The sequence below is a fragment of the Trametes versicolor genome (assembly GCF_000271585.1).
Source record: "Trametes versicolor FP-101664 SS1 unplaced genomic scaffold TRAVEscaffold_12, whole genome shotgun sequence".
Taxonomy (NCBI): domain Eukaryota; kingdom Fungi; phylum Basidiomycota; class Agaricomycetes; order Polyporales; family Polyporaceae; genus Trametes; species Trametes versicolor.
The window spans coordinates 2,176,739-2,201,589 of NW_007360332.1; the positions used below are offsets into that span (position 1 = coordinate 2,176,739).

The window sequence follows — 24,851 nt, forward strand, 5'->3', positions numbered from 1 at the left end:
TGCCTGCATGCGCGCTGCCACCTGGCCCCGCGCCCGCGTGCATCCACCCCCACCCGCGCGCATCCACCGCCGCCAGCACGCCGCCGCCAGCCTGCCTGCGCGCCGCCCCTGCCAGCCTGGCCTGCGCGCATCCACCGCCGCCTGCTGCGCCGCGGCGCGCCGCGCCTGGCGCGTGCGCATCCGCTGCACCGGCGCACCGGAGATCGCGCGGGAACGTGGCCAGCGCCGCTACCTGCCGCTTTGGGCTGATACAGCCAGTCAGCGGAGTGTGAAACATATATCCCTGAAGGAAAACGGTAGGAAGCGAGTTAGTTCTATTTCCGGTATGTCTGTTCTGTCTTTCCCAGTATATCTACTACGGTGGACCGGGCTACGTGCGGAGGGGCGCTTTGAGGATCTCTAATGAGAGATGAGGGATATATCCCGAGGGACTCTGAGCAGAGATGGGGATGGATCACGTCGGTGCTCTAATCAGAGATAGGGATATATCCATAGGACAGCTTCTTGTGTACGAGGGACGTGTTGTTTCCCCCTTACACCCGGGACGATCACCTAGCGGTTATCTACGATCGTCTTGGCCCGTTCCCTATTGATTTCGTGCGACGTTGCACGGACGGTCAGGGGCTTGTTGATAGCCAAGGTGAGCTATCAGAAGCATAAAGATGGTCAATGACTTCTGAGATGCCGTCGCAGGAATTCCTCGCTCTAACGAACACGGCGCCATCGGGCAAGGTTCTCTCGAGAAAAGGGTCGCAAGCTCCTGCCAAGACTTAAGCACGCAGGACGTTAGCGACCTCTGCCGCTTCTTGCGCAAGTGCTTCACTATTGATCCATTAGTTAGGCCTACGGTCTCCGAGTTGCTCGCGGATGCTTGGCTCACGCCTTGACGAGCCCTGGCCATCGTAGATACGGGGATCCATGCATGACGCTAGTCTGCATACCCTAGCTGAATATAATACGCTCCCCGTGTTTCGCACTAGATTCCATGCCGCATGCTGTCGTTCGCCCCCGGCTTCGTGCTCGTCTTCTTCGGCCACTCGCTCGACGAGAAGTACTCGCAGCTGATTACGTTCGAGGAGCACGGCTTTAGCAACGAGCGCGCCGTCGAAGACGTGCACGCATTCGTAAGTTCACGCGAAGAGGCCTCGTTACATCGTGCAGCAGTTTTGCATTTTGTGGTCGATGTCGGCCCTATCCGCCGGGCTGCGCCTACACGTCCAAACAGCGCGCTATATTCTCACGTTGCCGGCCTCCTTCCGACCTCTTCCGACACTTGCCAACCTCTGACTGGTCGTTTACCAATCACCACTGGCAACTGCCCAAGAGCTTTACTCTCTACGAATGTCACCGCTCCCTCTGAACTGCGTCGACCAATCCCAGGCCACACCCGCGCGATACGATAGGACGCTCTGATACCGTGTACCAGTCAGGCCGCGTTGTCATTGAAGCGTCCAGATAATTCCGTTTGCGACAAGCCCGGCGTTTGGCGGTCAGTCGCGCCCAAACGCACTGTCTATCCACTCCTCCAGGAGAGCGATCTTTTCAACGGTGGACAAGCTCATGGTCAGCCACTCCATGGTGTCGCGGAGAGCCGCGCCCTCGACAAGCGCCTCCCAATACTCCTGGTCCTTGGCTTTCACAACCTGTGACCAGACGGGCCCATGAGCATCCCAGCCTCCCCTCGCACATCCCGCAAGCAGCACTCACCTCCCTGTACAGCTCGCACAGGCTCGCCGCGTCCTCCGGGCTCACCAAGTACCACCCCACCTTGTTGAACGGGTACTTCGGGTCGAATATCCCGTTGTACCGCAGATAGCGCGGATACTCCGCCGCGACGATCGCAGGCCGCACCGACGCGTACTCCCAGTCGATAACTGCGGCTATCGTGCCCTCGGGCGTCGCGAGGATGTTTGCGTGGTTGAGGTCGTCGTGCGCGAGCACGCAGCGGCGGTGCGCAGGCCGCACCGCGCGCGCACAGAAGACCGCAAGCGCCGTGCCGAGGCGCTCCAGCACGCGCTCGCGGCGCAGGCGTACGTGCGGGTCGAGATCAGTGTCATTGTTATCGTCGGACCCGGAGGCGGACGCCAGCTTGGCCGCGACCATGCTGGCGAGCCAGTCCTCGAGTGTGGCGTAGACATGGGTCGAGGAGGCGCTGGAGACGGAACAGGTCCACGGACAGACGTCCATGGTGGCGCCGTCGGAGCTGCACTGCGGTGAGCCGATGCGCTGCGGGACGGTGAGTCTGAATAGCTCGAGCGCCACATCGGCGTGTGCGCGGACGAGGCGCTCCTGGGGAGTATGTTAGCGACGGATGAGAATGCGACGAGTGACGATGACACGCGGGGAGACGCACCTTGTCGGCGTACGGCAGACGGCTGATCACGTTCAACACGATTTCACCGGGCATCCTGTCCATGACGGCCGCAGGGAACACAAAATCGGTGCCGCTCACGTCGAGGATGCGGCGCACGGTGGGAACCGGGAACGTGCAGCGGATCTTGAGCCACTTGAGCAGGGCGATTTCCCGCCAGAACTGCTCGATGAAAGCCGGGTCCTGCGTGCCGTCCTCCGTGTTTTCCAGGCGCGGCGTACGCACGATCTCACGCGAGCCGTCCTTGTATTGCACGTCGAGCACCTTGCCGGGTCATAGATCAGCGACTTGGGAGAGTGTGGGGCAACAGAGCTTCTTACCAGACTGGAGCTAGACGTGCGAGCGTCCATCTGCACGACTTTACGCGACAGCACGGATTCAACGGTACGCAGCACCGCCCGCCAGCGTTCGTCTTCAGGAGGCTCGCCACCGTCGATGGCGACCCAGCGCTGATACGAGTCAGGCATGCCGTCTTGTACCACTTCCTCGCCTTCACAATTCCACATCGAGATCATGGGTACCATTGGAGAGTACGGGGATGAGATTCAGATGGTGGTATTTCTCCGAGATGAGCTGGGGGGACGTGGGGTCCATCGTGATGTCGGAGGTTGAGGACGATGCAGCGCTGTTTACTATTGCTTATGGGCAAAAGAGCCGGATATAGCAAGTTTTTTGTGCTCGCACGCCCACGGGGCACAGGGTTCCCAGACCGCGTCTGTCTCGTGTACCGCTCTACTTGCGCAAGCGGGTTCCTGGAGGTATAACATACCGGCAAATGTGTTAGATGAGAGGAACTCACAACTTGAACGAAGTGACGGCCCGGGCAAGAGGGACGTACGGTAGAAGGCACGCTGCGAAGGAGGACATCAGTACTGGTGGGTTCATGTTCGTCGAGGTCGTCGTGTATGGATGGGCGGTGGTCGAGAAAAAGGCGGCGGACGTCGTCCGGGTAGCCGTGCTCGTCGTCTCCGTGAAGATCGGACTACTATTCGATACGGTCACGTGAAGCGCGACGGGCGGCATGGCGCGCCGTCGCCGTCCCGCCACTTCTCTCCAACGACCACCACGTGCACGACCTCTAACACAGCGAGCTCATTATCGAAGCTAGCGCGTCAAAAATGCCTCCAATGGTGGCAACATATGATGAAACGACAGGGCGCTTGCACGGCGTCCGCGAGAACGCCGATGGGAGCATCGACCAAGACTCGCTTCCGTACACCGCCCAGCTCGCCGTCAACGAGGTCACGAACTGGATCTACGACTGCCAGGAGGATGGGACAATTGAAGGTGTCGTAGATGGCTATGATACCCGCCGTTGGACCCCTCAAGGAGAGCGCAAGGCACCCAAATTCGTCCGCTTCCACCAGTTCGACAGCGGCAAACACTGCGATGAAATATTTTGGGAAGGTGTGTATACTCAGCTCTGGTAGCCCTCGCCAGTGTGTGCTCACGTACGTAGATCCATATACGTTCACTCCGCGACGCGGCAGGCTCGGCTATGTCGACTCTTGGGGTATCTACCCCGTACGTGCCGTCTCTTCTCATCTGCGACGGTGTTGACACGTCTCATTTAGCACGATGCGGACGGCCATCGCGAAGTGGACGGAATGCGTATTTATGAGCGCAGCGTAGGTCGCTGTCGGTTTTTTCGAGCCGAGTTCTCTCGCTCAAAGTGCAACAGAGCATCATGCAGCACATCTACAAGACACACCTCATCATGAAACCGCCAGAGCTCCAGTTCATCCATGCGCTCATGGACAAAAAGGCAAGGTCGTCAGTCGATTTTGCGAACTCCGTATATTGAACATTCATTGCAGGCCGCCGCCCTGAAAGACATGGACCTCGGCTACTACCTCAAAAGCGACTACACACTCTACATCTCGCTCCCGTGTGTAGGACCCCGCGACATCTGCCGCCACGCCCGCCGCTCACTGCACACACCACAGCCATATCCCGCATCCGAAAGACCCTAGGGCAGACCGGTACTGGCGGCGCATTCGCGTCTCGGGAGGACTGCCTCTCAGCGTATTTGCAGACAAAGTTTTGACACCGGTCTGGGGTTGGTAAGTGCTTTTTATTCTTGCGTGCGGGGGGCATCGCTAATACTGCTCTCTGACAGGGTCCGCAACCTCCACGCACACACTTTCCATGACTACTCGGACGGGTCCTTGTTCGGTCCTACGGTACTTATCTTATCCGAACGCAGTCCGTACCAGCAGACTTACCTGCCTTCAGGACTGCAACGCCGTCGATATGATGCACCTCGACAAATCTGGGTACGCGTACATGCCGGAGGAAGAGTGCGTCATTTACGCCATCACCGATGCAGAGAACTGATGCAGCCACACAGCTACTGCCTCGCGCATCTCCTCCGGAAGCCCGGCCAAGTGATAGGCTACCACTACGACTTTGGCGACAACTGGTGGGTCGACCTCAAGGTAAGCACCCGCCCGTGCTCGTACTGGCCAGCGGCACTCACCACAACGCCGCCCAGCTCGAGGCGATCACCCCGCCCTGGGAAAGCACAGGCGCAGTCGAGGTGCTCGACGGCGCAGGCGGCACCCCGCCCGACGGCCAGCTCACCGGCACCTGGCACTGGGCCGACTACCTCGCGCGCGCCTCAAAGTCGCTCAGCGCAAAGCGCGAGGCCGTCATCGCGCTCTTCGGCGCGACGAACTACGAGGGCCGGCTGCCGCCCACGCTGCCCACGCAGTACGACTTCGACGCGTTCGACCTGCAGGAGGCGCGCGCGCGCGTGCGGCAGGCGCTCGACAGCAAGGCGAGCATGCCGGGCGCGAGCAAGAAGGTCGTCACGCCGATCGCGAAGAACGCGCGGGACGACGATTTGGCGGTGATGCTGCGGCTGGGCGTGCACCCGAGCGAGATGAAGAAGGGTACGGTGCTTGTGCGGACGCCGGTCGCGGGGAGCACTGTGGGCGCGTTTTGGGAGGAGGGCGTGCGCGACCGCAGGATGGACAACCCGGGGAACACGGCGTGTGCGCAGTGCGGCAGTCCGAACGAGCTGAAAGCGTGTGCGCGGTGCAAGCAGCGGTATTATTGCGGCAAGGCGTGTCAGAAGGTGCGTGAATGTCATCATAGTCGGAGTAGGGCTGTTCGCTGAGCGTTGTCCAGGCGCATTGGACTGGCGGGCACAAAATGGAGTGTGCGCGCGACAGTTCGAAGACGATCTAGTGGATTTATCGTAATCTTATGTATCGCGATGCCAGTAACGTATATAGCCACTATGATTACAGGACATTCTGTTGACTTGCTGCAGCCATCCGAGTAAATCCCAAGCTGCTTGAGTGAGCGTGCTCGGGGCGAGCAAGAAGTGACCCCGGTCGCGGGGCGTGAGCGGGAGGCGCGCGGCGAAGAGGGCGCGATTCTTCGTCGGTACCGATGCTGTCGGACTGCAGCTTGCGCTGGAAGACGGAGTCGACGGAGTCCTCAAGCTTCAAGGCCTCAAGGGCGTCGTACACCTGCGATGCGCTGCCCCTAGCGACCACCTCCCGAGTACCGTCGTCCAGGCAGCGTAAAGTGCCGATACGCCGCGGCACCTCGAGTCGAAGCAGCCTGACAGAGAACTCTGTGAGGGTGTGTATCGTACGCTCCTGTGGCGAATGCGTCATTCGAGCACTGCTTGGATGCAGATCGGGCGGCGTACCTTGGCGAAGTACGGCAGACGGCCGAAGGCATTCATCAATATCGTGCCGGGTAGCAACTCGAATTCACAGATCTGGATAGTCTCGCGCGTGCCTGGGTCGGCTGCTGGTCGACGCACGGAAGTATCGTCATGGTAGTTGCAAGATTCGTGAGCGTTGTTTGATGTCGGAGCGGCTGCTGCGAACGGGCACAAGTAGTAGTTGTACGCGTTAAGATCTCGTTTTGCTGTGGGCAGTGCAGGAAGGCGTGCCGCGAGTCAACTGTATAAACCCTAGCCCTGTATCTGAATGCAGCGTCTGATCGCGCAAATCCGAGTGTACCGTTCAGCGGAACCTGCGGGTCGCTCTGCTTAGGATGTATGCTATATCGCGCAGTGACGGACTCACCGGTGCACAGGACGCATCTACATGTGAATGTTCGGTCATGACGATCGACGCCTCGAGCCCTTTGCTGCCCTTGTCTGCTCGGCGTATCTACCTGCATTTCTAGGTACATCAGTCCATATTCCACCTACCAACACATACGTCCTGGAGTCTCGCCACCCAAACCCATTCCCTCACAGTACAGCCAAGAAGGAAACTAAAACATTCGCGGCATGCGTGCAATACAGGGCGGATATATCGCACTCACTATCGTAACCACATCCGGAGCTCGTAGCAGTCGTGAGCGGGCAGAATCTATATATGTAAGGTGTGCGTGAGTAGGTCACAAACACGCCGCGCCAGGTTGAGGAAGCGGAGGATTGGGAGGCGTGTGGGAAGCGGAGGTAGGGGACGCGGCGAACGGGGGTGGGGAACACAGGACGGGGAATTGGGAGATAGGAATATGGAATATGGAGAACAGAGGCGCAGAAGAGGGGTAAAGATGTAGAGGGGCGAGGAGTACAGTATTTCTACGTGCAGCGGCGGGCGGCCCGCGCGTCCGGTCGGCGCGGTCTTCAGAGTTAGAGATGCGTGCAGGGGGGTCGTCGTAGCGTAAGGGCGGGGATATTATTCAATAGTTCAGCGGTCCAGAGAGTTAGATCGCGTTCGGTGGCGGTATCGGTGTCGTAGGGGGTGGTAGCGCAGCGGAGAGCGGACGAGGTGAGTGGGGCGCTCACCCGGAGCCGGTGAACCACTCGAGCACCTTGAAGAAGCCCCAGATGCACCCGCCGGAGATGATCGGCAGCGTCAGGTTATCGTCCAGTGAGCCCAGGTCTACGGCGTACTGTCAGTAGACATGCCAATTCGAACAACACGACGTAAAAACACGCACCGAGCGCCTCAGCAGTTCCCGAAATGAGGCCACACACAGCGCCGAGCGTCCCGAGGCCCAACCACCGGCCCAGCGGCAGCCCCGTCGCTTGTACCGCCTCCATACCCTTCGTGACAACATCCGCGAGCTGCGCAGGCAGGACCTCCTGCGCGGCGGCGAGAGTTCCCGCGGGGAGGTAGAACGCGAGCTGGGCAGCGCGCGCGTCGGGCGCGAACCAGCCCCAGAAGCCGACCGCGATAGCCGCGCCAGTCGCCGCTCCCGCGAGGAACCCGGCAAGGGACTTGCGTGGGGCGAGCGGGAGCCGGAGCACCGGGAACGTGCGGGGGAGCGGGGGCGTGTAGGCCCCGAACATGCGGCCGACGGTGGACGCGGCCGTGTCCGCCCAGGAGAGGCTGTGGGGTCGGGCGCGCGTCAGTTGGACAGGAAGAATGGGACGAGATAAGGATGGGACGAGGAGAATGGGGCGTACATGAGGATCGCGACGGTGGCGATGTCGAGGGGGTATACTGCGAGCACGAAGATGACGCCGATGATGTACCATATCACGCCGTTTGTGGATTTCTGGAGGTCGTGTGAGCGGGGATAGGAGCATAGGCAGAATGGCGCGCGTACTTTTTCGCTCTCGCGCATGAGGAAGCCAAGGCACCGCTCGTAAAAGTGCTCGAAGCGCGTCGAGCGCAGCCGGAGGATGTCTGCCGGTACGATGACAGCAAGGGCGAGACTGAGTACAAGGACGACGTTGCGCGGGTCGCCGTCGGAGGCATAGAGGTACAGCGTGAGGAAGCCTGTGAGCCGGGCGTCAGTACGCGTACCGGTGCAGGCTAGAACGCGCGCGAAACGAACCGATGGAGGAATGCAGTGTCTTCCGGGGTATCTCCCAGTCTATCTTCTGCTTTGTGGGTTTGTCGGTCTTGGTGCTACGCGACGCGTCCGAGCCATTAGGTACAACAGCGGTAGAGGGGGATGTTGAACGTGGCCGCTTTCGTTGGCGGAGTGGTGAGGTGTGGCCATTGGCGGTACCGTTTGGAGGCGACGCGCGCGACGCGACCGGGTCGTTTGGTTCTACACTCATCTGTCGAGAAGGCTTGGAAGGGCGAGTTGAGGCGGATGGGGAGCGGGCCTTGGGGCTGCCGGAGACGAAGGGTATTTTGGAAGACGAAGAGCGAAGACCAAGGCGAGGTCCGAGAGTGAAAGCGTCGTTTGCGGGGATCGACATTATGCGTGGCACAACCAACGCGTGCAGTGAGGAGGGCAGCAGCGACGATAACGAAGCGGGCGAGGAGGACGAGGAGGAGGGAGGAGGAAGAGAGAGAGAGTCGGACAGGAAAGGCGCTCCCCGCGTAGCCACGTTGCGGAGACGCCCGTACCCGGCCGTCGGCACACGACGCTCTCGGCCACAATCAACAGCCAGAGGAGAGAAAGATAGAATGGGATGGTAGTGCTACAATGGCCACAGCGCAGAAACAAACAGATTACATCCTCGTATGTACATATCCTATATCCCAACACTCCCCAACGCCTACGCCTGAGAAGGTTCCCCCGTGTCCTCCTGGCGCATCGCCTCGTGCTCATCCGGGTCGAGCCAGCTATCCTCCACCGTCGCACGCACCCTGCGCACGTACTCCTTCATGTTCTCGCGGTAGAGTTGGGCGGCCTCGGCGTTCGCGGGGCTGTTCGGGTTCGGATCGTGGAGGAGAGATTGGATCGAGGTGAGGATGGCGGCGACGTCGTATGTGGGCGACCACCGGTTCTGGAGGATGTCGAGACACAGCTCGCCGTTCGCGTAGACGTTCGGGTGGAACATGCGCGAGAGGAACTTGACGGTCGGTGGCTTGTTCGGGTAGGACTCGTCAAACGTAAGCAGGAGTTTGAACGTGCCGTCCTCGAACGGTGTGTCCGCTGTGCGAGATGAGTGCACGCTCGCGGTGAGATTATGATACAACGCACCTGGGCCGAATATCACCGCGTTCCAGAGCATGATGTTGTCGGGGCAGGGACTTCCAGAGATGCCACCGGGCGGGTCGGTGGAGAGCCTCTTGAAGTCACGGATGAGGCGGCGGCGGCAGTTCGTCGACTGTTTCTTTGTCAGAGCACACATAAAGAGCATATGCGACAAGTACTGACCATGTTGATTGTTGATCGGGAGGATGGTAGAGCGAGAGGCGGGGTGCGAGGACGAGGGGGAGGTGGTGGTTGAGAGCAGAGTGCAGATGGGCGCTTCTTACTCACGCTCGCTTCCTTTCTCTCCGCCATCTTCGCTGGGACCGACCTCGCGCCTGAACACGGCCATGGCGCTGCTGGGTCGGCTCTGGCATATGGAAGAACATATATAAGCTATGATTACCTCCTTAATCAGCCGGCGATGGTCGCTGCGCATGTGCATATTGCGTGCACGATTTAATTCACGGCCCTCGAGCTGCTGCCCACCCACGGGCGAGTGTGCGGCATCATCTTGCCTTGAGTAGGCTCTGCTGAGGTCCCTGCTCCTGTAAGTGCGCATCTTGTTTGTTGTATACTGCGTGTGCATGGTTGTACACTAACATCGGTTGTCAATTGACAGTGAATATCCTGCTCGGTGCACGCTGTCGCCGCTCGCAGCCATCTTCCTAGTCTGACCGCGACTTTCGTCTGGGACTGCGTGAACTAGTGAAGGATATCTCCGATGGCATACCATGCGACAGAGCACGCGCGTTGCTACCTGTATCCGTAAGCACTGCCAACGCTCGAATGGACCCGAAATTGATACGTCGTCGACCGCTATCCCTCCGATAATATATGAATGCTCACGTTCGCGTCTCTGGATGCTCGAGCGATCCGAGTGGATCTCGAAACTACTGCCTGCAAGGTTGTATGTCGCACTAATTTGGTTATTTTGTATCCTACAGGCTTGCCACGCGACCGTTGCTTCTGTGGGGTAATGTTAGGGGCTGAGTGCGCACGCACAGTGTCCTCGCTTGCATCTCGCAGTTGGCCAGCTAAGATCCTCTCCGCCCCAGGGTGTGATCTAAAAGTCAAGTCCCGGCGCTCAAACTCGACTTCTGAAAACCCACATATCCCCACGACCCGTCCTCTTATCAGCCGCGATCGCCCATCCCGCTCTCTCAAACCGCTCTCCTTCACCTACACGCTCACCAGCACAGATGCAGAGCTCAGACCCCGTAGGTTACTACCCGGAAGATATGCTCCGCGCTATCCTGCCCCCCGATGCACAGCATGTGTGCGACGAGGAGCCACACATGCTCATGCATGAAGACGCGCTGGGGTACATCCCCGTCCAGCTCGGCGCAAAGCTCGCCCGCGGCGCGTATGAAGTCGTCCGCAAGCTCGGCTGGGGCACCAACTCGAGCGTGTGGCTCGCCCGCGAAGCTGGCACTGGTTCGGACGCGACGTGCGTGCCCATCGTCCTACCCTGCTCGTTTAACGCTAAGCCCCATACAGAGAAGTGTCTGGGGCCCGCCCCCGCTTTGTCGCCGTCAAGATCCTCAACAAGTATACAACCGATAACGAGGGAGAGGGCATCCCGCACGAGTCCACGGCGCACTCGCGCCTTTGGAACGCATACCTCTCTGGAGTGGAGTCCATACCACACCCAGGATATGCGCATTGCCTCGTCATGCCGCCCGGCAGCTCGTTCTTTGAGACGAGTGTGCACGGGAAGCATCAATGCTATGTGAGCACGCCTTGCGGCACCACGATCGGGCAGGTCTTGGATTCTACCGGCCGGCCGTTCTCGCTTCCTGTTACGAAGCGCATCGTGAAGCAGGCTTTGCTCGCGCTGGACTTTGTGCACACGAAGGCGAAGATCGTGCACTGTGGTACGTCTAGCATCCGTCTTGCGGGCAGCCCTGCACTCACCAGAGCCTGTAGACGTGAAGGCAGACAACATGTTTGTGAAAATAACCGCAGACGATTCCACCATCGCGCGTTACCTGGAAGAAAACCCGTCCGAAACATACCCCCCGCGGGTCCACTCCAGCATCTCTGAAGGTCCGATTGTCACCGTCAAGTCCCAGCCGCTGCCAAACTTCGGTGTCGACGCGTCTTTCGAAAACCTCGAAATCTGCTTGGCCGACTTCGGCTCTGGTCAGTCTTTCCGCTTCGGTGCCAGTGGGGCGCCTCTGAAGCTTCAGACACAGTCTTTCCCTGCGAAGACATCGCACCCGACACGGTATACACCAACCCCGTACGAGACCCGCGCCCCAGAGCAGTTCCTCGGCTGCACGGGCTCGACGGCGATCGACATATGGGCCATCGGCTGCTTGGTGCGTACGCCTATACAGCCTGTCGCTGTGCGTGGGCACCCGCTGACCGCATCCCGTCCTTCCGCAGGTGTTCGAGTGCCTTACCCTGAAAACGCTCTTTACGGCCAAGAACGCAGACGACCAGCTGGGGCTTGTGGAGTACCACATCGAGTTGTTCCCTCGCGAGTTCCTCGCGCGCTCTCCGATACAGCACATGTATTTCATGCCATCAGGTGCGCAGTTCGTCACCCTCCAGCCGCGTGTGCATCAGTTATGACACAGGGATGGCAGGGGTCCATCGGGCTAGCTACTTCGGTAGGGTGAGGGCGGCCTCGCTTGAGCGCTCTATATGGGATGCGTTGTATTCATACGATCCGGCGGATCCGTCGTCCGGGGATTACGACGCAGCGTGGAGAGACCTTGAAGCGACGCGCGCGTTCATGCGCAGATGCTTGACCATCGACCCGGCGTGCAGGCCTTCTGCCGCGCAGCTGCTCGAAGACGCCTGGTTCAACACGTGAGCCAGAGCGTTCACCGCGCCCACCGCAGACTTGCAGTTTGTCGGGGCAGCAAAAACATGCGCGCGCGCGCGGCCATCCAAGTGGCGGTCTCGCGAGCATACCGTTCCTACCTACGTTCAACCGTCGGCATGTATCGTAGTTCTGGACGGCAGAAACCTAGAATGATAATATCATACGCTCGTTCCTCTCTCCCGTGTCCAGAAGGGATGCTCCCACAGACTCGTAATCCTGCGCGGGACAAGCCGCCGCCCCGCTGCATTCAGACTTGCGTCGGGCTGCCGCTCCAGCGCCCACAACTCTGTGATGCCCACCCGCCGCGCGTACTCCGGTATCTGGTGGTAATTCAGCCCCACCGCGTGTGGCCCGTGACTGTCGTCCGACAGCGCGAAGTGACCGCCTTCCTGAAGGATGATCTGCGCCCCGTCAGCGAACGCGTTCATTTATAGAGGAAGCCGGGCGTACCTCGACGACTTCGGTTCCGGGATATGGGGAATCCCAGCCCTTACGGAACGCGGCAGCGTTGAGCTCGAAGAGGGCGCCGTACGTGGCGGCGAAGCGCACGTTCCGCCGGATGAGTGCGAGGGCGGCGGGGTAGTCGGCGAAGCGGAGTGTGGGACGGTAGAGTCTGCAGAGATCGAAATGGCCAATGATTTCGGGGTGGAAGCGGCGCATCAGCTCGTGCTGGGCGTCGAAGTAGGCGCAGAGGAAGGCTTCCATCGTGTCGTGCTCTTCTGACGGCGTGGCTGGTGTTGAATGTGCGAGCGCGGCGGAGGCGGGGGAGCGAAAGCTGTCAAGAGATTTAAGGAATGTGTCCTGGTCGAAATCGATGGGGATGCCGCGGACGTGGTGTACGGAGCCGACGAGGTACTCGACGCGGTCGCCGGACGCGCCGAGGAGCGCCTCGAGTTCGTCCATGTCGGTCTGGGTGATGAACTCGGTCTCGAGACCGACCAGCAGGGTGATCTGGTCAGCGTATTTGGCCCGGAGCCTGTGCGCCTCCGCTAGGAAAGCATCGAACTGGGCGCGTAGGGTGTCGAGGGACATGCCCTCCTGCGCTCCATCACCGAATCAATATGGGCGCATTCGTCGTAGGTGGCTGTCGCTCACCTCTTCTGGATATAGATCCTGGGGCCGATAGCGTGGGACGTGCTCTGTGAGGCCAAATGTGTCCAAGCCTTGTCGGATGGCTTCGAGCACGACGTCCTCGAGCGTGCCGGCGGCATGTTTGCAAAACTGGCCGGAGTGGGAGTGATGGCTTTGGGGCATCGATATGCACTGTAGTCAGATGGAGGTTTACACGAGCCTCCTGAGTGGGGGAACACAAAATCCGAACTTGCGGCCACTCGCGTGGTGGCGGTGCCGAGAGAAGGTGGACGGATAATGGCGCCCACTTGGGCTTTCGACCGCTACCGTCACTGCTGGGGCCACACCAAGGCCACACTCACAACCATCTCACGCTCTGACTGCAGCTTCACGAAGACCGATGCATTTTGCGACGACAGTTCAACTATACTAGCAGGACAACGCCGCCATGCAATCTGCAATCAAGTTGAGAACAGTCTGAGCTTTGCCAAGGTCAGGACTCTGAGCTGCGCGCACACTCAAAAATTCTTACCTCAGCCTTTGTAGACAGTCTCGATAGTGATGTTTCCCAGCGCGCCGCTGTCGATGTTTGCGCCCTTGTCGTACACGTCCCAGCCGGAAAGCGAACCGCTGACGCTCCACTTGTTCGTCTTGCTGCCCCAAGGGCAGTCCCAGTACACCGATCGGATGATATCGTCGCCCCGGCTCGGGTCGACAATGTTGAAGCCGCCCTCTGTCCCAGACGACGCGTTCGACCGTCCGCAGCCAGCGATCGTCAGGGTGCCGTTGGGGTTGATCGTCGTGTTTTCAAAGTACGATGGGGACACTTCCTTGTCCTTGTTTCCTGTGCGCACGTAGAGTGAGGTGAGCACAGGTCAGGCGTCACGCGTGCTACACCACGGTTACTGACCCTCAATGTACAACTTGCCCCAGGACCTGTAGACGTTCTTGATCTTCACCGGGCGAGGCCCGTAGTTTATGATCTCGATGCTGACCCACTGCGCATACGCGCGATGTCTGTCATCATTGTCGGAGACGACGAAGTCCTCGCTAGTGCGGACATCCTCGGTGACGCAGATGCCCTCAGCGATAGGGCGGGAAGGGTGAGCGAGTTCGAAGTTCATGATGAGTAAGTGTGGGGTGGATGGCTGGATTGACACTCGCTGACCGCGCCCCCAGTATATATATTCTTGACGGGCGCCCTTCGTGAGTCCTCCCGCGCCCCAGGAAGACGGCGGAATTTGCAGTCCGCCAGTCGAGCTCAACATTGGGACTTGGATCGACGGCTTCAGCCTCGTTCGTCATTCACAATCCAAGCCGTGGTGCCTGGCGGCTGATGTCACCAATCCTCCAGCCCACTCGGAGCAGGCAGCGCCGCTCGCTAGACGCCCCTGTTACGTTCTTACGGTGAGTTCTGCATGGAGCTCAAGTCTTCTCGCCGGCGCCGGTGATCATGGGGGCGCATCGTGCAGCACCTCGGACGAGAGGGTCGTCCGGACGAATAACCAACGACCTGCCAAATGGCACGACGAACATGACATACGATTGCGTCAAGTGACATTCTACCATTCAAGAACACGCGGGCTTGTTCCGAAGAACATTGAAGAATCCGGGGGGCATGTCGAAGACCATTCTCGTCGTCCGAGTAGATGTCAGACTGAGCGCTCGCCGCTGCCGCTGCCGCTCGGCCGATGCGTGTCTGGCAGGCTCCACAGGCGTAATATTCTGGTCCTCTACCCAGCAACTGCCTTTACTAATTTTCGATTCACAACAGGTTTGCGTGAATTGTCGCCGTTAGTTGGAGCCGAACTGGCCTGGGGTGCGGGGTCTACCGCGGTGCGGGCTTTACGAATTTGGCGCCAGGGTGTCGTAATTGTGCTCTGGGGAGCAGACGTATTCTGTGTTCTCTCGGCATCACCTGAGGTCTGCCATTCTGGATGTGGACTACCTCTCGCGATGACACCAAGAACACACGGCGGTCCACATATATACAAGCATCTGCAGCGTCGCTTTCTTCATATCATCTGTTTCCCTACATACCTGCCACAACGTTCCTACTCACTACTACGCAACCATGGCCACCGCTCCCGCCCGCACGTTCATCGACTATTCCGCTTCCCCTGTGAGTCCCGCTGCCCGCACCTTGATTCGTGCCTTACTGACACGAAGATCTGCCTCAGGCCGTTGCGGCAGCCGTGCGAGCAGCACCACGCCCTCGCACGAGCGGCGACACCCTCGTCGACGTCATCAAGGACGACGTGCGCCGAAACAAACTGGTGCGGGGCACTCCTGCCCGCTCGCTTCCCACGTCGTGCTGATCGTAATTCGTAGATCGACGACAACAATCTGCTCAAGGGTGTCCGCATGACCGCGCTTGGCCCCGCTGTGAGCGCACAAGAACTCATCGCGCGCCCCTCCACCCTCCAAGCCGCCATCGACCAGAGCGCGAGCATCCACACGACGACGGTCGAGGCGGAGTACACACAGAAGCTCCTCGAGTCGAACTACACCGCCGTCTCGGTCAAGGTCTCCGCACCTTAGTACGTCCGCCTCCTTCCCCCGGTCGCGCCTTTGTTACAGTGCTAAGGTGCACCTTTCGTTAGTGTGACAGCCGGCGCAGACTACTCCCAGGAATCCAGCTATGAGAACACAGAGACGACGAAGACCGTCCTCGTGTCCTCGCGCTATCTCTTCCCGCAGGGCCGCATAGACTTCGCGGCGCCCGGCTCCGGGTTCGCAGGCGAGATCGAGCTCAGCCAGGGCTTCACGACCGCACTCGACGCTGCGCTCGAGAAGCCGACGCTGGTCGAGCAGCGCGAGGCCCTCGATGCGCTGTTCAACGAGTACGGGCAAGTCTTCCGCACGCGCGTCCAGCTCGGCGGAACGTTGTCTGCCCATACGTCGGAAACGTACTCTCGGACCGTAAGTTTAGAGTATTTGTGATCAAATGGCAACCCGTGTAACGGCCCTAACCTCTGCGCCTGACAGGAAAACGAGACGTCCGTGAAGCGGGACGTCACAACTAGCCTGGAGGTCGCCGTGCAGAACTGGGGCTTGGGTGTGACCGGCAGCCACGGAAACCTCGAGACGACGATCACAACCGCGGAGAACAGGGTGCTGGACGTGAAGTACCTTGTCCAGGTATGCATCTAGATTCCTGTTCTTTGTGCGCTAGTGGCTCATGGCCGGGGTTCGTGTGATGTTACAGGGCGGCGACTACACGCAGATTCTCGACACGGACGCGTGGATCGCGTCGACGGACGACTCCAACTTCTGGCGCGTCGTCGAGGTCACCGAGGTCGTCTCCGTCGTCGACTTGCTCCCCGAGCCGAAGAGGAGCGTCGTCAAGAAGCTCATGGTCCCGCTGCTCGGCGAGTGAGTTCCTCATCCCACCCGCTCCGTTCTACATGTGCTCACTGATTCGCCGCAGATGGGTGTCAGTTGAGCAGGTGCCGTACACAGACAATTTCCCGGTGAAGATCTACCAGCCCAAGAACGCGATTCCCGACGGGTGGTTCTGGCTCGGACACAGCGCGGACGGGAGTCGTGCCCTCATCGTCAAGCCCACTCTACCGCGGAAGACCGGCCGGAACTATGCGCTCGCGAACGGGAAGTCTAGCGCTGGTGAGTGCTAGACAATTGCATGATTTGGCCGGGGAGGTGACGGTGCTGATGGGCTTTGTAGGCATCTCGAACCAGCCGTGGCCGGCTTTGCCTCGCTATGAGTTTCTGTCGACTTACTTCAGCGGATTCGACCAGTCAACGCGCCTCGGTGAGACTGTCGCGGCGCTGAGGCCGGGGCTCTTCCTCGAGGGCGATTGGAAGCTCGTAAGTAGTCTTAACGGCTGTTTATCGAGTCCGCTAAGATATGTCGTCGTAATAGGTCGGGGACAACCCCAACACTCTTTGCTACATCACGGTACGTCCTTTCAACGGAATATGCAGGTTACAGCGCGACACTGACCATTTCCCTACTTGCGGGACCAGTCTCCGAAGCAGTATGAGGGCGAGGAAGACGAATGTCTCAACCTGCAGTCTGTCATCCAACTGAAGCTGCCTGGCAACCCCAACGACAACCCGCCGAAGCCGCGGTGGGCCATCCGGAAGAGCGCGGTCTTGTTCGACTCGGGTGAGAAGTAGATGGACGCGAGGTCAATTTTCAACGGTCGAGCAGTATGAAATGTCACGAACTGCTTGGAATGACAAATGGCGTTTGTTGTCGAAGGTGCATAATGCAGGTAGTGCGTATCTCCGGATGACCTTAGCTATGCTGAGACGAGAGTGTATATATTGGCTCGACGTCGTGATGGATGGTAGGTCAACGGATTCTCGTCGTCGTTCAAAGACAGGATACTGCGGATGCACGCGAGGTCCATAGCTCGACGCGAAGGGTACCCGGTAGAGCGCAGAGAAGGGTAGATTGCTATCCTCGAGTGCGCGGGCGAGCTGGGCGCGAATATCAAAACTCATGATACAGAACAAGCACACTCAGCATAACATAGCATACAATACAAATGAACAAGATGTACTAATCGTCCTCGTCACCATTCGAGCTCGCGACGTCGCTGTTCGCATCGTCCTCTGCCCTCGCCCGGTTCGGACGGCTGCTCTCTCGCGCGCCGGACGCCTCTGCCTCCGCGGTTTCCTTCGCACTCGCGTTGGCGGCGGCGGCTGCGGCGAACCCGGAGAGGACGTTCGTCGACGCGCCGGCGCCCTTCGCTTGCATGGCCTTCCACGCGTGCGCCATTTGGAGGAACTTGAAGGTTGTCGGGTTCGCCTCGCGCTCGTCGTCCGCGAAAACGATGTCCCAGTCTGCAAACAGAATGCTTGGCTTAGCGGGAGATGAACGAGGGACTAGCAGGGACGTACCTTCGACCGTCTGGCCCGTCTCCTTGTCGACGATGCGCCGTTTGCTCGTAATGGGCATCATGCCCTGCACCTTCACCACGTCTTCCGCCGCGCCGTACTTCTCCTCGAATGCCTTCCATATCTCAAGGAGGACGACGCGCTATAATCATAGCATTAGCAACCCTCGAACCATGACGAGAACGCGCATCACATACCTCGTGCTTAAGACCCTTGCCCTTCAAGTCCTTGTATGCGCGGTCGAAGATTTGCCGCGCGCGGACAGGGTCGCCCTCGACCATCGGCACCTCGTCTTCATCCTCGTCCTCCTGTTCCTCGCGCTGCGCCCGCGCGACGGGAATCGGCTCCGCCTCGAACGTCGCGTACGAGATCCAGACCTTGACGTGCCCGCTTGCTTGAACGAGACGCTCGTACAGCGCGCGCGCGCGTTCGCGTTCGCCCTCCTCCGTCTCGAAGTCGATGTACGCCTTCCAGAGCAACTCGGGCATCGAGAGCGCGGACTGAGCAACACCGAGCTCGAAGATCGCACGTACGCGCGCAAAGTCCTCGAGCTGCGTCTCGAGCTCCGCGTACTTGATCCACGCGGCCGAGTTTGAGGGGTCCCACTGCGCAGACGGGGTCAGCAAAACGTAAAACATGACATCCAGGTGGCTTACCTCAAGGTACTTCTCGTATAGCGTCCGGACACGGTCGAATTCACGCAGCTGTAGGAAGCAGTTAGTACCGGGCACGTTGACAGAGTGCGATGACGTACGTCGAACTCGAGCTGGATGTAGCCCTTGAAGAGCGCCTCCTTGGGGCACATCCCGATCGCCGTCCCGAGGATCTTGCGCGCCGCGGGGAGCTTGAGTTGTCGTACCTCGAACCGCGCGAACGTTATCCACAGCTTCGCGAACGTAAACTGCTTGTGTGGCACAAGCCGGATCGCGGTCTCGTAAATCTGCCGCGCACGTTCGTAGTCCTAGCGCGAAGTGAGTGTCATAGCGGTCACGGGCACGCGATGCGGGCGTACCTTGGTCTCAATCTCCTCGAACAGCGCGTAGTACAACCAGAGGAAGATATAACGTCGCCAATGACGCTTCTCTCCTCCTGGCGGTACTTGCGCGACCGCGCGCTCGTACACTTCGCGGACCCGATTTGTCGCGCGCTCCTCCTCCTCGCCAGTCGACCCCTCTTCCCTCAGATCGCGTAGGGCGCCCTCTTCGAGTCGTGCGTAGTCGAACCACACGTCGTAGTTGCGGCCGTCGTGGGAGAGCTCCTCTTCGTACTGTATGCGCCGCTTGCCGAGCACGGTAGACTCGAGTGTGGAGCGCGTACCGTGCTGCTTCTCGAATTTTGTGTACGCCGCATACAGTGCGGCAGATTTTGATCGAGGAAGTCTGGATAACGCGAACTGCACAAGTAATGAGAAAAGCAATCTAGCAATTGGGCGGATGGTACGCACCTTATAGATAACACGTGCCCGCTCGTACTCCTTCAACCGCGTCTCCATCTTCGCGAACGCGTTGAACACCGCCTGCGCCTTCTCGATCTGCTCCTCGTCGTCGCCAAAGAACTCGAGCGCGGTCTGGAAGACTTCGCGCGCCTTGTCGAGCTTCCCGCGCTCCTCTTCGAACTTGCCCCACTTGACCCACACGCGCGGCTCTGGACGCACCGCGACCCAGCGCTCGAAAATCGCGCTCGCGCGGTCCTGCTCGTCGTACCGCTGCTCGAGCTTGATATACGCCTGCCACGCCTTGTCGTCCGGCTCCCACTGCATCCAGCGCTCGAACACCTGGCGGGCGCCCGGGACGTTCCCGAGCAGCTCTTCAAGGTACACATACTTATACCAGAGCTGGTCGACGCGCGGGAGGAGGGTGACGGCGCGGTCGAAGAGGTTGCGCGCGTGCTGAATGTTGCGGCTCTTGAGCTCGACCTCGGAGTAAGAGAGCCAGAGCTGGACACTGCGGGGGTCGACGTCGAGCGCGCGTTCGAAGACCGAGCGTGCGCGGGGGAATTCGCCTTGACTGGCCTGTGAAGAAGGTTCAGTACACGCGAAGCTCGATGTTGTTGCCTTGTCTCTCATCCAGCATCAGGAGGGGACATAATATGCCGCCCGAATAGCGCTGATCCTCAGCCCTTCCGATGCAAACCCTCCTAAGATGCGTGGTGACGAGACCGAACGTGAGTGAAAGTACGTACCTCCCAGTTCGCGTATTGAAGCCATTCTTTCCTACAGGAGTGTTAGGGGAGTACTGAGAGAGCTCACAGGAAGGACTCACATGCTACCCCGGGTCTGCCTGATTCGCTTCTCAAACTCCTCGCGTTTTCGGCCTCGGTACTCATGGAGCTCCTCAAAGTCTTCGACGCGTTGTTTCGGAGCGCGAAACTGCGATTCCTGCCGTTCCTGGGCCTATAAGGTATCGGGTTGAGTGGACCGTACGGTGTGCAAGGGTGAGTAGAGTGCCCATACATCTCGAAGGAGCTGCTCGGCGGTGACTTGGATGGCGGCAGGTGCGCGGTTCTTGATCCTGGAAGTCAAGCTAAGTCGGTCTCAGTGCATATAGCGAATGTTGTTGAACTTACCGTGGCGCTCGTCCGTCCTGCATGGTGTCGCGTCGCGCGCTGGAGAAGACGAAGGAAGGGGAGGGAGGAAGCTGCAGAGGAGGTGGACGTCGAGGAGAAGCAAGTCTGACCCCTAAGCGCCCACACACAGGGCGTGGTACTGGGCGCCTCCGCCTTTGATCGCACCTTCGCACGAACGTCCACCCACTCGCTCTGGCCTCCATGTGTGAGTAGCCAACTTCTGATACGTATATCCTGGTGCTAACCTTCAGCGATATAGATCATGTCCGAGACGGCCCCTAGCGCCACCGACGTCCTCCGTGCCCACTACATACCATATACCTACTGGTACGAGTACGCCCTCCGCCACCACGGCTCTAAAACTGTCCTCTTCTCCGTCTACCTCCTCGTTGACTCAGTCACCGCCTCGAACACGCGTTTGCAATCCGCCGGATGGGTTCCTGGCGAGGTCCCCATGTACACATCGCAATACTACGATCCCGCTATCGACGAGCAAGTCGTTCTGGAGTACCCCGGAATCGAGTGGTCTCATGTGGTCCTAATGGACGCGCATACGTGGGCGGACATCACCCCCTCCGCGGCGGCAGACGACCGCGACCATTATCCGACCCTCGTCCAGCTCTACAACGCGCTCGCGCAGCGCTTCCTCGACACGGACTGCTTCGATCACCGGCAGCATCTGACCGTCCAGATCGCGTACATGTACATGCACTGTCCCGTGCTCGCCACCCCAGAATTCCTGGCACGTCTGCCGGCCGACATACAGCAGTTCCACTTGGACTACCTTTCGGACGATCTGCGCATGAACGCGCTGAAGACGGTGGCGCATGAGCGCATGATTCGGGATCGTGCCCGGAGGGGCGATTGGCGCCTCATGCCCGAGGGGTCTGTATCCCTAGGCGGGCTCCCTGTCCCGCATGAGCTCGAGGCCCAGTGGGCTGCCGAGATCGAGAAGAAGTACCGCGACCGTTATCCGGAGGTCGAGGAGGAGTACGACGACGAGACGAGTACGCACACCGCGACAGCAATATTGCCACCTCGGCTGCAATAGCACCAGTTGAAGCCGGGTATGTGACGTCAGCTTTTCATGGCTAGTTCTAAGAGCACTCCTCGGGGCACTCAATTCTGTTCGTTTATTTCTACTATACTGATTCACACCGCTTCGGGTAGACAGCCATCCCGCACAGCACTGCGAATTCTTCAGAAACCGTGCGGTTTATTCCCGAAGACTTCCAACTGCGAAGATGGGCGTCGAGAGGAGGGGCCAAGGAGGATGCTCGGGCGCGAAGGGTGCGACCCTCGTCGTCCGCGCGGCGACGCAGCATGTGCGTGTACCAAGTGCCCGCGTTCTCTCCGGCTGTCTGTCACTCGCTCTCGGCCACTGCGGCCCATGCATATACAATCTTGGCGATCTTGCACTCACCAGTACCGATGTCCACCTTCGCAGCCTGGTCTTCAACCGTACGTCCTGGTTGCCATCACTTCGCGTTGTGAGCTCCTCTTATCTAACACTCTGCATTTGCTGGTATGTTATTCCTCCAAGAACTCGCTTGCGCAAATAAAGCGGTACACGAGACAGACACGGTCTGGAACCCTGCGCCCTGTGGTAGCGGGCGAGCACGGAAAACTTGCTATATCCGGCTCTTTTGCCCATAAGTAACAGCCAACAGTGCTGCATCGTCCTCAGCCTGCGGTATCACGATGGGCCTCATGTCCCCGAAACTGCTCTTTGAGAATGACTCTCATCCAAGACTTGACAATGACTCCCATCATTTCGCTGTGTGTTAATGTTCGGTTCCCGGGTTCTACTCGGTACAACACACGAGGGCCCTGTCATAGGACAGGTGCCCCTATATATAGCTACACCTCTCTCCTACTATACCTTAGTTGGTTCTGCACCATCTGAGGTATGTCCCCCCGCTATCTTTCCCCCCATTCTCACCATACTCATGTACCGCTATAGCTCAGTCTGACTCGTGTCTAGGTACATATACAATGAGTTGGTTCCGCACCATCTGAGCTCAGTTTGGCTCGTGTCTAGGATCTAACAGGTTATGAGCTTTCTGGTTTGATCCCAGTCGATCAAACTCCTAGACCAAGGTCACGACAAGCTCGTGCAAACCACGCACCCACAGACGTGTGACGAGACATTGAGAATGATCCCTATCATTTGGCTTATCATCCCGTGCAAGATTTTCACCTTTTCACAACGGTGGCTGTACCTCTCGTGCGTCGAAGTTTCGCACGCCTCCCTTATAAGGAGTTGCGTCGCGTGGGTTAGGGAGGGGAGCACACCGAGCGAAGCGAGGTGTGCGACGACGACGACGAGTGGGGAGGCGAATAGGACAACAGGGGATGGAGATCACTCCAACCCATCCTGTTTCGACTCTTATACAGTCTCATCAGGTCCTGCTTAGTTCTTTCGATAAGGTTCAGCCACAAGGTCCCGGAACTACGGGATAGATCCTTGTGTGATTGTTGCTGACACACGGCCGCCGGGGGCGCAGCCCCCGGCCATGAGACAACGGATACGTGATCCGATGATCAAATACTGATTACTTAGCGTCCCGACGTCGTCGCACATCTTGATCCGGCAAGATGCAATGCCCCATCACCCCGGCATCGTGCGGCCGGGGAAGACATGACATCATGGATGACGTGTGGTGCTTGATGACGCAATAGGTCTAGAACTTATGACGTCACCGAGCCCGAAATTTAACCCTGTTTTCCTAAGCCCTGTTGGGGTTAGGGAAGGGTTCTGGTCAGGATTTTGGCAGGTAAGGCTAGGGGAGAGTGAGTTACATGCAAGATATTGAGATTTAAAAATAAATATATTAATGGGCAGGAGCGCGCACGCGGGCGCCTAAAAGGTGTAGCTGGAGCGGGAGACCGCTGGAGCTACGCCAAGTGGGTGTTTAAATATCAAAAGAAGGCAGTCGCGCTCGAAGTAAGAAAATCAACCGAAATTGTACCGACTGTGTCGTAATTAAAGGCTGTGAGATGGGGAATGCGGGAGGTAATATAAAAATGGAGGGTGCATCGAGAGAGGGAGAGACGAAGAGGAAAGTGAGGGATCGTGTAAGTGCAGAAAGGAGGAGAAAAAGAAATGAGGGAGGGATGGAGGGACGGAGGGCGCGAGGCGGGGGCAGGAAGTGGGAGGGAGAGGGGAAAGGGAAGGTGGGGGGGAGTGGCAAGGACGAGGTAAAAGAGGGCAGGGCGGAGAGTGAAAGTCGGCTGTGGAGGAAAGATTTACAGGACGTGTAAACTGCCTGGTTAGGGTAATGTCAAGGTCAGCCAAGGTTCAGTCTAGTGAAATCCAGTGTTGCCGCCCTAAATCTAGCAGTCAAGCCAAGGTTTAGCTGATTGAGATATAGATACTTCATGATCTATTGCTCCAGTAAAAACAAGTGTAGCTGCCACAAGTCAGGTTCTCAACCCAAGGTCAAAGCAAACATACCAGAGTTAGCTCTAGGTACAGGTTGCTGTATGCTTTGCCTCGTTCACGATCACGTTCATCGCAGCAGCAGTCTTGAGGGTATGTCTAGCTACAGGTGACTGCGTCAAGTGGCAGTCTTACATGCGCGAAGATTATGTGGTCTAGCAGACAGCTGAGCTGCTCATCCGCATTTGCGATATAAGCAGCTCTCCGCTTCACACTTGCAAAACGCGCGGTCTAGCAGAGCGCTGCTTGTCCGCGTTTGCAAGTGCTATGCCACGGGCAGAGTAGTCACAAATCGCACGGTCTAGCAGAGCACTGCTTGTCCGCGTTTGCAAGTGCGTGTACACAGCGCTCTGGCAGAGGCCTGCTACGCCGCGGGCACAGTAGCGCATCGCGCGATGTGCTCATCTGCGTCCACACTCGCAGATCGTGTATACACGGCGCTCTGGCAGAGGCCTGCTACGCCGCGGGCACAGTAGCGCATCGCGCGATGCGCTAGCGCTAGGGTTAGCGCTAGGGTTAGGGAGGAGGAGCACAACGAGCGAAGCGAGTTGTGCGACGACGACGACGAGTGGGGAGTCGAACTAGGACAACAGGGGATGGAGAAAACTCCAACCCATCCTGTTTCGACTTTTAACAGTCTCATCAGGTCCTGTATAGTTCATCCGATAAGGTTTTTCCCGGCATCGCGGCCGGAACTGCGGCCTGTGCGATGCGTAACATTGCTTACATGGGATATCCAATCGCGGATACGCGATTGGCTGCTATTGTTCGAGCTGTTCTAACAATAGTATCTGATTACTGATGCTGTTCCCGTCATCGGCGCACAGCTCCCGTGCTGTGACTAA

General features: G+C 58.8%; 12 protein-coding genes across 12 annotated transcripts; 6 read left to right on the forward strand and 6 right to left on the reverse strand.

Moving 5' to 3' along the window:
* Window positions 1–534: 534 nt before the first annotated feature.
* Window positions 535–887, forward strand: TRAVEDRAFT_133590 (uncharacterized protein; the record flags this gene model as incomplete). The annotated part of the gene is made up of 2 exons (XM_008045761.1): window positions 535–640; window positions 682–887. Coding segments are annotated over 2 exons (312 nt in total), but the record flags the coding sequence as incomplete, so codon positions are not given.
* A 105-nt stretch (window positions 888–992) lies between these two features.
* On the forward strand, window positions 993–1,459 carry TRAVEDRAFT_52913 (uncharacterized protein; the record flags this gene model as incomplete). Its single annotated transcript, XM_008045409.1, has 2 exons — window positions 993–1,124; window positions 1,427–1,459. 2 exons carry the CDS (start codon window positions 993–995, stop codon window positions 1,457–1,459), a joined length of 165 nt encoding a protein of 54 aa, XP_008043600.1.
* A 31-nt stretch (window positions 1,460–1,490) lies between these two features.
* Window positions 1,491–2,895, reverse strand: TRAVEDRAFT_24002 (uncharacterized protein; the record flags this gene model as incomplete). The annotated part of the gene is made up of 4 exons (XM_008045163.1): window positions 1,491–1,643; window positions 1,708–2,289; window positions 2,354–2,635; window positions 2,692–2,895. 4 exons carry the CDS (start codon window positions 2,893–2,895, stop codon window positions 1,491–1,493), a joined length of 1,221 nt encoding a protein of 406 aa, XP_008043354.1.
* A 603-nt stretch (window positions 2,896–3,498) lies between these two features.
* On the forward strand, window positions 3,499–5,563 carry TRAVEDRAFT_133412 (uncharacterized protein; the record flags this gene model as incomplete). Its single annotated transcript, XM_008045762.1, has 10 exons — window positions 3,499–3,778; window positions 3,831–3,895; window positions 3,946–3,999; window positions 4,077–4,148; window positions 4,268–4,434; window positions 4,491–4,554; window positions 4,607–4,671; window positions 4,722–4,809; window positions 4,866–5,450; window positions 5,504–5,563. The coding sequence occupies 10 exons, from the start codon at window positions 3,499–3,501 to the stop codon at window positions 5,561–5,563; spliced, it is 1,500 nt and encodes a 499-aa protein (XP_008043953.1).
* A 1,249-nt stretch (window positions 5,564–6,812) lies between these two features.
* On the reverse strand, window positions 6,813–8,553 carry TRAVEDRAFT_155258 (diacylglycerol kinase). The gene is made up of 5 exons (XM_008045763.1): window positions 8,132–8,553; window positions 7,901–8,073; window positions 7,758–7,849; window positions 7,289–7,680; window positions 6,813–7,230 (listed from the first exon to the last, which is right to left on the reverse strand). The coding sequence occupies exons 1-5, from the start codon at window positions 8,502–8,504 to the stop codon at window positions 7,130–7,132; spliced, it is 1,131 nt and encodes a 376-aa protein (XP_008043954.1). The 5' UTR covers window positions 8,505–8,553; the 3' UTR covers window positions 6,813–7,129.
* Window positions 8,554–8,703: 150 nt separating this feature from the next.
* TRAVEDRAFT_174569 (ubiquitin-conjugating enzyme) lies at window positions 8,704–9,456 on the reverse strand. Its single transcript, XM_008045764.1, has 3 exons — window positions 9,413–9,456; window positions 9,236–9,362; window positions 8,704–9,187 (listed from the first exon to the last, which is right to left on the reverse strand). Exons 1-3 carry the CDS (start codon window positions 9,413–9,415, stop codon window positions 8,808–8,810), a joined length of 510 nt encoding a protein of 169 aa, XP_008043955.1. The 5' UTR covers window positions 9,416–9,456; the 3' UTR covers window positions 8,704–8,807.
* Window positions 9,457–10,428: 972 nt separating this feature from the next.
* Window positions 10,429–12,050, forward strand: TRAVEDRAFT_74915 (kinase-like protein; the record flags this gene model as incomplete). Its single annotated transcript, XM_008045765.1, has 5 exons — window positions 10,429–10,676; window positions 10,727–11,103; window positions 11,156–11,550; window positions 11,618–11,762; window positions 11,821–12,050. 5 exons carry the CDS (start codon window positions 10,429–10,431, stop codon window positions 12,048–12,050), a joined length of 1,395 nt encoding a protein of 464 aa, XP_008043956.1.
* A 170-nt stretch (window positions 12,051–12,220) lies between these two features.
* TRAVEDRAFT_133572 (histidinol phosphate phosphatase H) lies at window positions 12,221–13,316 on the reverse strand (the record flags this gene model as incomplete). Its single annotated transcript, XM_008045766.1, has 3 exons — window positions 12,221–12,463; window positions 12,513–13,100; window positions 13,158–13,316. The coding sequence occupies 3 exons, from the start codon at window positions 13,314–13,316 to the stop codon at window positions 12,221–12,223; spliced, it is 990 nt and encodes a 329-aa protein (XP_008043957.1).
* Window positions 13,317–13,666: 350 nt separating this feature from the next.
* Window positions 13,667–14,257, reverse strand: TRAVEDRAFT_52920 (Aegerolysin aa-Pri1; the record flags this gene model as incomplete). Its single annotated transcript, XM_008045410.1, has 2 exons — window positions 13,667–13,977; window positions 14,044–14,257. The coding sequence occupies 2 exons, from the start codon at window positions 14,255–14,257 to the stop codon at window positions 13,667–13,669; spliced, it is 525 nt and encodes a 174-aa protein (XP_008043601.1).
* A 950-nt stretch (window positions 14,258–15,207) lies between these two features.
* On the forward strand, window positions 15,208–17,273 carry TRAVEDRAFT_52921 (erylysin B; the record flags this gene model as incomplete). The annotated part of the gene is made up of 10 exons (XM_008045411.1): window positions 15,208–15,255; window positions 15,314–15,409; window positions 15,465–15,673; window positions 15,737–16,055; window positions 16,122–16,274; window positions 16,342–16,508; window positions 16,564–16,757; window positions 16,819–16,961; window positions 17,017–17,052; window positions 17,121–17,273. The coding sequence occupies 10 exons, from the start codon at window positions 15,208–15,210 to the stop codon at window positions 17,271–17,273; spliced, it is 1,518 nt and encodes a 505-aa protein (XP_008043602.1).
* Window positions 17,274–17,587: 314 nt separating this feature from the next.
* On the reverse strand, window positions 17,588–20,650 carry TRAVEDRAFT_67110 (TPR-like protein). Its single transcript, XM_008045767.1, has 11 exons — window positions 20,565–20,650; window positions 20,452–20,509; window positions 20,261–20,391; window positions 20,181–20,211; window positions 19,444–20,010; window positions 19,012–19,392; window positions 18,754–18,960; window positions 18,656–18,703; window positions 18,197–18,604; window positions 18,003–18,141; window positions 17,588–17,945 (listed from the first exon to the last, which is right to left on the reverse strand). The coding sequence occupies exons 1-11, from the start codon at window positions 20,585–20,587 to the stop codon at window positions 17,662–17,664; spliced, it is 2,277 nt and encodes a 758-aa protein (XP_008043958.1). The 5' UTR covers window positions 20,588–20,650; the 3' UTR covers window positions 17,588–17,661.
* A 176-nt stretch (window positions 20,651–20,826) lies between these two features.
* On the forward strand, window positions 20,827–21,988 carry TRAVEDRAFT_74917 (uncharacterized protein; the record flags this gene model as incomplete). Its single annotated transcript, XM_008045768.1, has 2 exons — window positions 20,827–21,631; window positions 21,735–21,988. One exon carries the CDS (start codon window positions 20,827–20,829, stop codon window positions 21,613–21,615), a length of 789 nt encoding a protein of 262 aa, XP_008043959.1. The 3' UTR covers window positions 21,616–21,631; window positions 21,735–21,988.
* Between the last annotated feature and the right edge of the window lie 2,863 nt (window positions 21,989–24,851).